Below are 9,701 nucleotides of genomic sequence, written 5' to 3' on the forward strand. Positions count from 1 at the left end.
TAATATAGAGCGATTCTTCTATAAACAGGAAATAACACTATAAATTTGTCTTAAGGAAACTTATGGATAAGAAGTTAATTATATTTACTAATATTGAAGTGAGAAAAAGAGCGAATTTATTGTGTGTGATTTCGGAAATACGAGTAATTTCCGAAAACACTACACTCAATTGATTTTTTTTTCACTCTTTTATTTAAATCAGCGTAAGAAAAGCTACCAAGTAACAAAGTACATAATAACTAAGTAAGTAACTACATACATAATATTTTGTGGTAATTTTGTAACGGTAAATAAAAAATACCTATATTCGATTACTTACTACGATAATATTGTACACAAAACGAAGGTATGGGAAACTCCATGTGTTCCAAATTGCCTATCAAATTTAAGGTAAAATAAATATAACATTTCTCGTTTGCCGACAAACCATGAAAATGTCATTTACTGGACAATTATAATGTTATATGCTCATAAAAGTTGATAGGTACAAGTTACAAGTACACTAGTTTAAATTTTAATAGACAATTAGTGCAAATAAAACACGTATATTACGAGCATACAGGACAGATGTTTTGTTCATAAATCTTATTAATTCATTATCTAACGACTGCAGGATGTGTTATAATAAGATCGTAAAACTGTCCTACTCTACAATTTCGTCCCTGTCATTTTAATTTTTCCTGGGATAATACAGTACGAGTGAAAGAGACGTGAAAGACGACATTAAATAGAAATCGTTGTAGAGTATCCCACTGTTTAAGTATTTTAATTCTGTTCATAAAATCTTTTAAGAAAACGACAGCTTCGATTAGATCATCCGTGCAATGTTTATTAATGGCCATTAGAATATTCTAATGAAGTTACGTATCTATTTCTTATTATGTATAGAAAACTGGCTTTCTGAGACAAACTGAAATCTGCAAGGACGAAGCCAACGGCAAAGGTTAATATTATTAATGCAGTCAAACGAAAACTAACATGAAACCAAAGTCTCCGATTACAATATTGCACTCGTAAATGGCGCAGTTTGATTTTGCTTATTAAACACGAATCTTTACAACTATCAATTACATGTTAATTGACTTTGAAAGTTTATATGAATTTGCTAATTTACTGGCGATGAACTTATGCTATTAGTATCTTGATATAACTTGTAATATTTCCCAAAATTCGTTATTACAAAATGAAGACGTGTATTTCTTCAGGTCTACTCGTTCATAGACTTTACAGTTTTGACATGTAAACAAACGTCTGTACTTTATTGATGGTATTCAAGATACGAGATAATGAAGAACGTAAACAGATATTGCTTGAGTGCGCGTGAGCACAACATTAGCTGATGTAAAACAGAGCAACACTCCGCTTCGCAGATTCGTTTCGTTGCTGTGGAGCGATAAAGGGATTATTCCGTCACGCACGTGCCACTACAAGTACCTACCTACCTACATACACCAGCGTTTTAGTGCTCAAAACTCCGTACCTGGCTAAAGAAGCGCTCCCTTGCCGCTGCCATAGTCTCGCCACGGGACGTATTGCTGTCCCCAGAATCGGAACTATCACCCTCTGGCTCGTTTCGTTGCGGAGTTTCCTCGGCGGGAACCTCTTCGACTGGAGCCGCCTGCGCCTGCGCCACCACCGGCGCGGCGCGCTCGGAGCCCTCTTCCGCCAGGGCTGCCACTTTCTGCACACCGTTCCCTTTACCACTCACACCGTTAGTCTTTTTCGTGATCCCTTTCAGCTTCTTCTCCTTCGGCTTCTTCGGTATCTTCGGCGGCTTGCCTTCGTGGAAGCGTCCGCTGGCGCAGCACTGCACGTTACCCATTGCGGTGCGCGCGCATGTCGCGCTGCGGCGCGGGAGTCGGCTCGGTCGGTCGGTCGTTCGAGGCGCGTCGGCGGCGGCGCCGGCTCGCGGAATGAGTCCCAGCGTCGCGGTGCCGCCCACCCGGCCCGGTATTTTCGACACGACTCCGGAATCGCTGACCGCTGATTACGCGGATGCCGTCCGCGGAGGATCGCACCCGAAAGCCGAGCCGCGTGCCGTCCACGCTGGCGTCATCGCGCGTGCTCCCCCCGCGCCGCAAGGTCAAGGCGCGCTCATTGTTCCCGGCGCTGGCAGACGCGGACGCGCATCGCTCCACTCGGATGCGGGGCGACTAGGCGCGAGGAGGCACCACTGGCAGGCGCCGATCGATCACGCCGGGTATTGTTTACCGCCGGCTGCCACGGGAACGGCGAGCTCGAGCGTGACGCCGCGCCACCCCCGCTGTAACAGTGGCTTGCAATATCGGCGACGGTGGCGACTGTTATCGCGCCCGATAGCAGCACGTGCGTCGCACTCCAACCGTAGTAAATAAAACACTAACTCGTAAACGAGAGAGCGCCGAGGAAACTATTGGCTATAATTAATACGTCAGCTCATCGTCGTGGTATATGTATGCATACTTAAGTTTAAAGTGTCAAATGCGGAAATGAATAATATTTGTAGAAGATCTTGTGAACCGAACGTTGAAGGTTGTTGGATTAGAAATATTAATATTGTTAAATAAAATATCTTATGATGTAAGTAATAACAATATAGTAGACTATAGATCTAAAGGATTTTAACTTGGACGTATGTTACCCTTTTATTTGCGCCTCTTTTTTATCAGTATAAAATGTCAATCAGCAGCTAACGAGCAGTCAATACTGATGACGAAACTTGACCACAAAATAGCTGAGATAACTCCGTTACCAGGCTTCTAATTAAACCACAGTTAGGGCTGTCTTCATCCAAATTGCTATCGTTGGAAAAAGACAGCACAATTTCCTGAATTTCAGGTTCATTCCAAAAATGTTTCACAAAACTTATCTAGGCGCTATTCAAACATTATTTCGTAAGTCTATCTGTTTCTTGCACTAACATTGAGTTGAGACTAATGGTAGAGAATAGAGATTTTAGTTTCATCAGTCAGCTAAACACAAAATAATACCTTCTACGTCTAAAGAAAATGCAAGACAGTTGGTAGCCCTAACCACTATTAACTAGTTGCACTTTTAACGAGCTCGTGGTACAGGAAAAAGGGCAAGTATCCCACAATGCAATACGATAAAACAGGGAATTACGGGAACAGATGGGAATCTGGGGCAGTGTTGCAATCACAGCGGCTCGGAACGTGTGTGACACACTTTTGGTATAAGTATACACCATACTAATTTACGACTATTTATGCTTTCATTTGAGAAATGTTAGGAATGCCATTATGTCTATCGTTCTAGAAATCTTTCGGAGCTCTTGAAATTTTGTTTTTATAAGAATATAATTTTTAACTTTAAACATAAACACTACGTGGAATTTATATAATAGTGTAAATATGGAAGCGATTATTTATATTATTATAGTTTAATTATAATAATAATAATATGTAATTGCGATTGCTTCTCAATAACTGTAAACATTAATGAGTCATATTAATCTTATTAACAATATACTAGCTCACCACATGTAATAAAAAAATACAATAATATAGATTAAATAGAACCAGCAATCATATAACTTTGTAATAAAATTATGATCTCCCATTATAAGATAAAAATGTAGGTACTTACTTAGCTTTTGCTTTCATTTTATATTACTGTCGTGTACTACACGATTGCTAAGTACTTGACAACAATCAAATATGTGTGTCAAGAATACTTGAACACCACGTCCAGTCTCTATTCACAAATTAACTTGAATGGCTGTTAAAAATAAATAAATAATGCACTTAACCGTTACGTATTGCTTAAATGCTAAATGAGACTTGGAACGTTCTATAGGCGCTGTAATAAAAGTGCGCGGGCGCCGTTCTCATAAATAAACACCATTTACGATTATTGACCAGCACCGAGCTTTAATGGTGATTTGATGACCCTATAAAGACCTGTGTGGCACAATTGGGAGCATAAACATCCTTGTGGTACGATTTATGATCTTATTGAAAGTTCCACTTCCATTTTGAGTTTGGAATCAAAAGTTACTATCAAATAATTCCGTGTGGTGACGGCAGAGTAGAATACATTTATTTGTGAATACAGTTGTTACCAACCCCTACTCTTCCCGCGGGTGTCGAGGCGACTTACACATGAAACAGAATAGAACAGGCAGCAGCGCTCTCTGAAAAACATAAATGTTTTAAACTGCGATCTCCAACCCGCCTGCCAAGCGTGGGGATTATGGCAAAACCCTCCACTATAGTGGAGGAGGCTCATAGTCCAGCAGTGGACTATAAAGGCCTGTTGATGATGATGATGATGATGATCAAATAATTACTAAAGATCCTCAATCAATCTGACCATTGAGGGATTGAATCATCGGATCATTAGTCTTCACTGCGGGAACACAACCCTGACCCTCTCCAATTTTCCTAATACAAACAGAGCTTTGGGCCTCCTCAAGATCTTTGAAGCTATTGTCTTTTTCTAACTTCAAATTTATCTTGAAGCCAAAATTTATTAAAATTGATTTAGACGGGTGTGAAAATTAAGCACAAAGACAAAAATAACTTCGTATCAGTAATAATCTTTCATGAAACTCGTAAGTATTTATAGATTACAATTTATCATCGAAGCATTAGCTGGAAGCTATCAATATTTTACGTTATTTGTAAAATGTGCGTTCAATGGGTAATTGTATCTACTTAGTTATTAAGATTTTATTATGAAATATTGCACGTATTGCCTTGAAACTAAGAATTTTGTTATCTAATCCTGCTACGTGAGTTCGTGGAAGACAATGCACTATTAAGAAAACCATTATTCTTATATGTCTGTTAACATTCACTATGAATACCAGAATACTTTATATTGCACAATAAACGTGAAATAATATAATATTAATATATTTTCAAATCTTATTATAATAGTGGAACTTGTTGGAAGATTTGTTCTACTCGTACACTCCTCACACTGGCCAGATATTTGTCCCATAATCGTCTTTTATGACATTGACAGGAAGAGTTCGAAAGTTCTTAGGGCTATATTTCACCGGGACACCATGGCGGCGCAACCAGTCGCCGCTGCCAACAAAATGTATTTTTTTAGCTTTGCGCAACCAAACGGACACCAGGTGAGTAACTCTCTATAGAGCTGTATACATTTTGTTGGTAGCCGGCGACTGGTTGCGCCGCCATGGTGTCCCGGTGAAATATAGCCCTTAGTGTGCTTTGCCCAAATCACACGTTTTAAACCAATGAGGTATATTCTACTACTTAAATACGACACCTATTTGTAAGTGTAGAGACACTTACCCATACTAAATAGCGGATCGCGGTAGAGTTTATACAGAAAGATAATATCTCTATGATATTATCATGGTTTATTACTAGATTCCAGTTTGGTGCTATAAATAAAGTTGTGGTTGCTGAAAGGTAGAACCTATATTTCTCATTTAAGAACTTTTTCCTTCTGATTTGATTGAATCAACGTTTGAAGAAAGGTAAAAGACATTAGACACTACAAAGTCATTAAGTCGCGTACAAATAGTTCCAACTTCTGTCCAAAATAGTTTTTTTATTTGCCAGAAGCTGGATCCTTCTTGAAACCTGTTCAAATGGCTCTACACCTGTAAGTAGACAGACGGACGCGTCATAGTTATAAATATCGAATCGTGATTATACACACATTATACTACATATTAGCTGATGACTCACATCATACGTTTGCATGACGCAGATATTCAAATGATTCTAACTCGAAATGTACTGATTTTCATCTTCGTACGTAGAGCGTTTAGAATAATGCCCCATTGTGTCGATAAATAATAATATATTTGCACATAAATAGGTACATATTTTATATTTTGACACATGTTACTAAAAAACAATGCTTCTTGATCTTAAAAATGTAAGGCTGAGTTGCACCATCTTACTTTAACTTTGAAAAATGTCAAAAATCTGTCAAACTCCATACAAAAAACACCTGTTATCGTTAAAGTTAGGGTCAACGTTAGGTGGTGCAACTCAGCCTAAATAAACTTCTTCCAGTTCACTATTAAACTGACAGGTGATGAAAAAATAAACCTACATAGGTATTAAGGCTCCACAAAACATAAAACATTTATTTTCGAACAATATTTCGAAAATCAAAAAGTATAGTCCGCACTAATTAATACTGCTCAATTTTGTAAAAAAAAATATGATGTGTAATAAGAATCGTATGAATTTTCGGTACTACCGAAAATTCATTCAAATCAAAGTAAACTAAAATTACTAGACAAATATAGGCTTTAAAATTGCCTGTTTATATTCGCTCGGACTATAAATCGCACATCGAGAGTTCGAAACACGTAGTAGCCGAAATTATAGTGTCCTGACATCACGACAGTTTTTGTGCAGGTATCGTTCAATGGAATTTGTGTTCGTGCCGTGAATGGAGGCAAATCTTTGTTTTTGGACGTTGCCCTCGAGAAAGGTTGCGGCGTGCTTTGAAACATGGCCACTACGTTAAACATCTAATGCTTTGACAAATTAATTGTCCTGTGTTTTTAGTTACTTAGACTATGGCTCTGATTTTGAATATGATTACTTGAACTTAGGCTGAGGTGCACCATCTAACTTTGACTGTAACTATAACGATAACTGGTGTTTTTTGTATGGAGTTTGACACATTTTTGACGTTTGTCAAAATTAAAGTAAGATGGTGCAACTCTTTTAAAGCATAAAAGTTAGATTACAATTTTCGTAAGTTTTGTTTAATATTATTCATTTTTTTACACTGCAATATTCGCTGACCAAAAAACATCAGACGCTCATGCCTAAGCGGCTTATACAATAATGGATGGGTAGTAACCTCAGTCACAACATACAAAGAGCCTAGGTACACGAATAATTAAAACAGTTTATGGTAAACAAAAACTTGCCACAATAAAAATACTAAATATAAAATGAAGCAAAAGATCCGACCATACTTTATTTTCATAGAAACGTTAAGGATTTATGAGCAAAGGGTCAGCTGACAATCAGTGGCCAGACATCTTAATTGCGACGCCCACTGCTATACAATGCCACATGGTACTACTCGAAAGAAAATCATTTTACACAATTTTAAGGATTAAGTAGATTAATAATTAAAAAAATTGAGCTAAAATTAATTTAGTTATTAAATTAATTGTAAATCTTTTACCTGAAACAGGCACGTTTGTAACTTAACATTTTTATATATATAAATAGTGATAGTGATAATGTGTGTGGAAATAAATAAATATTTCGAGATGAACCTAGTAGTAATAATTTTGTTTTGTTATTTTTGTCACCAAATTAAGTTTCAGTTAATTATCGAAATTGCAACAGTGCCTTTTAAAATTGTCATATTAATTACACTTAAATTTCAGTAGCTTTAATTAAGGTGTTTGTGATGGTGACTGTACTTTGTAGGTGTTATAAGGTTATAACATACTTAATCGAAAGGTTAAGGTGGATGCTGTTAGGGAATATTTACCTACATGTTGAATTATTTGTAAACATTATTCTTTTTACTAATAAAATTTGTTGTAATATCGTTATTAATATTATTTTCTGTTTCGAAATAGCTCTTGTTTACTACTACTACGAAAGATGCTACAGGATTTAATTTGACGTACCATCGTCCTTATATAATTTTCAATAACGAAATGTAACGCAGGTTCACCTATGCTTAGAAATCATATCGTTTTATAGTCACTCTTACTAAAGCATATACGTAAATCATGGGTTCAATCTTTTTCATCCTGTGGCGCACTTACAATATTTTGTCACGCCGCGGCGCTCTACCCTTTGAAAAAGGTACAGTCGAAAAACGGGCGGCAATAGACGTGTGAGGGGTAGGGTATCAACATTTTTCAAGCGGCAACGCTACGTATAGGATTGACTTACGGCGCCCCTCATTACTTTCTACAGTGGTACCAGAATGTCGCTGTTTTGGGAACCCCTGATATAAATAATAATTGTCTGTCAAAACATTTACTTTAACAAAAAACATGCAAAGTACTTACCGTGTCAGCATCGCTCTCTTCAGTGGCCATCGCGACTCCTCTATCCAGGTGTTGCTCAGCATTATCCAGCTCTCTATCCAGGTCAGCTCCTTCCATCTCCAGCTGGGGAGACGCCTGCAGTTCCTCGACCCCTGGCTCCTGATCTTGTTCAGGGTCGGAGTGGATGATGTGGCGCGCTGGCATCTTCACAACTAGAGGTCGGAAGTTCAGGCGAGAGGATCCTAAAATAAAAATTGTGAAATTGATGTAACGGTTAATATTGTAAGGCTGGGTTGCACTTTGACTTTGACAAACGTCAAAAATCTTACAAATTCCATACACAAAGCACCGGTTATCGTTATTGTCACGGTTAAAATAAGGTGGTGCAACTCAGCCTAAGATTTTAAATATTTAACAGGTCTTTGTAACAGTTAAGATTATAATTCAGTTCACTATTTTGTTTTACAATGATACAAATACGTCATGTCCACTATGAGACCATATCAAAATACATTTTAAATATTCACAAATAAGTGAGACAAGTTTCCCATAAGAAAATAAATTATTTAATTTTGTACTGTCTGTAACAAGACCCGAACTAAACCTATGCGTAAAAGAAATTTACGATAAAGGATCCTGTCCTATCCTAGAGAAGTTACATAGAATCTAATGCATTTTCAGTAGCATTGAAATAAAACTCCGTTCCTAAATTGTTTCAACAACACGATCCGTGTTTCTCACTAACGAATAGAAATAACACATTGAGTATAAGCACACAAATTCAAATTATGTGTTCATTTGCATAATCTTGTAAACAAGTTGCGCAGAGACTACCAAATGGCTTCGGTTTAACACGTACTTGCGAATGGTTGGTAAACTGTTTTAATTCGAACCTTAAGAATTGGAAAGTTCGAGAATGTTATCCAGCATCTTACTATCATCTTTCAAACTGAACAACGGTAATAGTAGGTACTTAAGTAAAATAAAACTACAATAAACCTATAACAAAATTATTCATACCTTTCTCGTCCTTCTGTAGTTTCTTCATAGCCTCACGAGCGCCTTGCAAAGTGTGCGTGGTATTAGCCGATATGGGCCTGATCGTAACTCTCTGAATCCCACTACCAGGCAGCAAACTGGTTATAACTCTTTTCGGCACCTCTCTCTCAGGACTCCGCGAGTAGTTTATCATTGCCTCGTCGGTATCAGCGTCTATATCTATGAAGCATTCTTCAAACTGCTCGAAATTTTCCAAATCAGAGTCCAGTTCAGTTCTAGACCCGTGCGTCTTCGGTCTGTAGAAAGAGTCTGAATTGCGTCTGTAGTCCAGGTTCTTGGGCTCGGGTGTAGAGAAGCTTCTCATGACGTACCCTTTTAAAGGACTGAGTTGGGTGGAATCTGGCTCAGCGTGCGTTGGCGGCGAGGAATAGCTCCTAGGTAGAAGGCTTTTTGATTGCATTTTCCGCTGCTGGGCTTGGCTGGTCCTGATCGATATAAGGCTTCTTCCGCGGCCTGCGGGCTGCGTAGGCGCAGGCTCTTTGCGCCGCATCGTGCTACGTGATGAAGTCAAAGGATCCTGGCACGAACTGAGGAAAGGATTGTAACACCGTCACACGTAATTTTACCTGTGCTCTATGCGTGTCCAGTTCCAGCAGATCGATTTCCGATATCGTATAACAAGGCCGGGTGCAGCTAGATGATATATCATATGGTAGGCAACGGTGAACACGTCCGACTG

The 9,701-nt window shown here is 38.2% G+C and overlaps 1 protein-coding gene across 2 annotated transcripts in view; it reads right to left on the reverse strand.

Moving 5' to 3' along the window:
- LOC135071929 (NAD(+) hydrolase sarm1) overlaps nt 1-9,547 on the reverse strand; it is a 102,162-nt gene extending 92,615 nt beyond the window's left edge. Inside the window, exons 1-2 of one of the 2 annotated variants that reach the window (XM_063965815.1) lie at nt 8,984-9,547; nt 7,985-8,205 (exon numbers count right to left, since the gene is read on the reverse strand). In XM_063965815.1, the coding sequence (XP_063821885.1) occupies nt 7,985-8,205; nt 8,984-9,512 (750 nt within the window). In that variant the 5' untranslated portion in view covers nt 9,513-9,547. Of the gene's footprint in view, nt 1-1,480; nt 1,912-7,984; nt 8,206-8,983 lie in introns of those variants that run through there. The other variant, XM_063965816.1, reaches the window with a different exon arrangement.
- Between the last annotated feature and the right edge of the window lie 154 nt (nt 9,548-9,701).

The sequence above is a fragment of the Ostrinia nubilalis genome, chromosome 5 (genome assembly GCF_963855985.1).
Source record: "Ostrinia nubilalis chromosome 5, ilOstNubi1.1, whole genome shotgun sequence".
In the NCBI taxonomy this organism is placed as follows: Eukaryota; Metazoa; Arthropoda; class Insecta; order Lepidoptera; family Crambidae; genus Ostrinia; species Ostrinia nubilalis.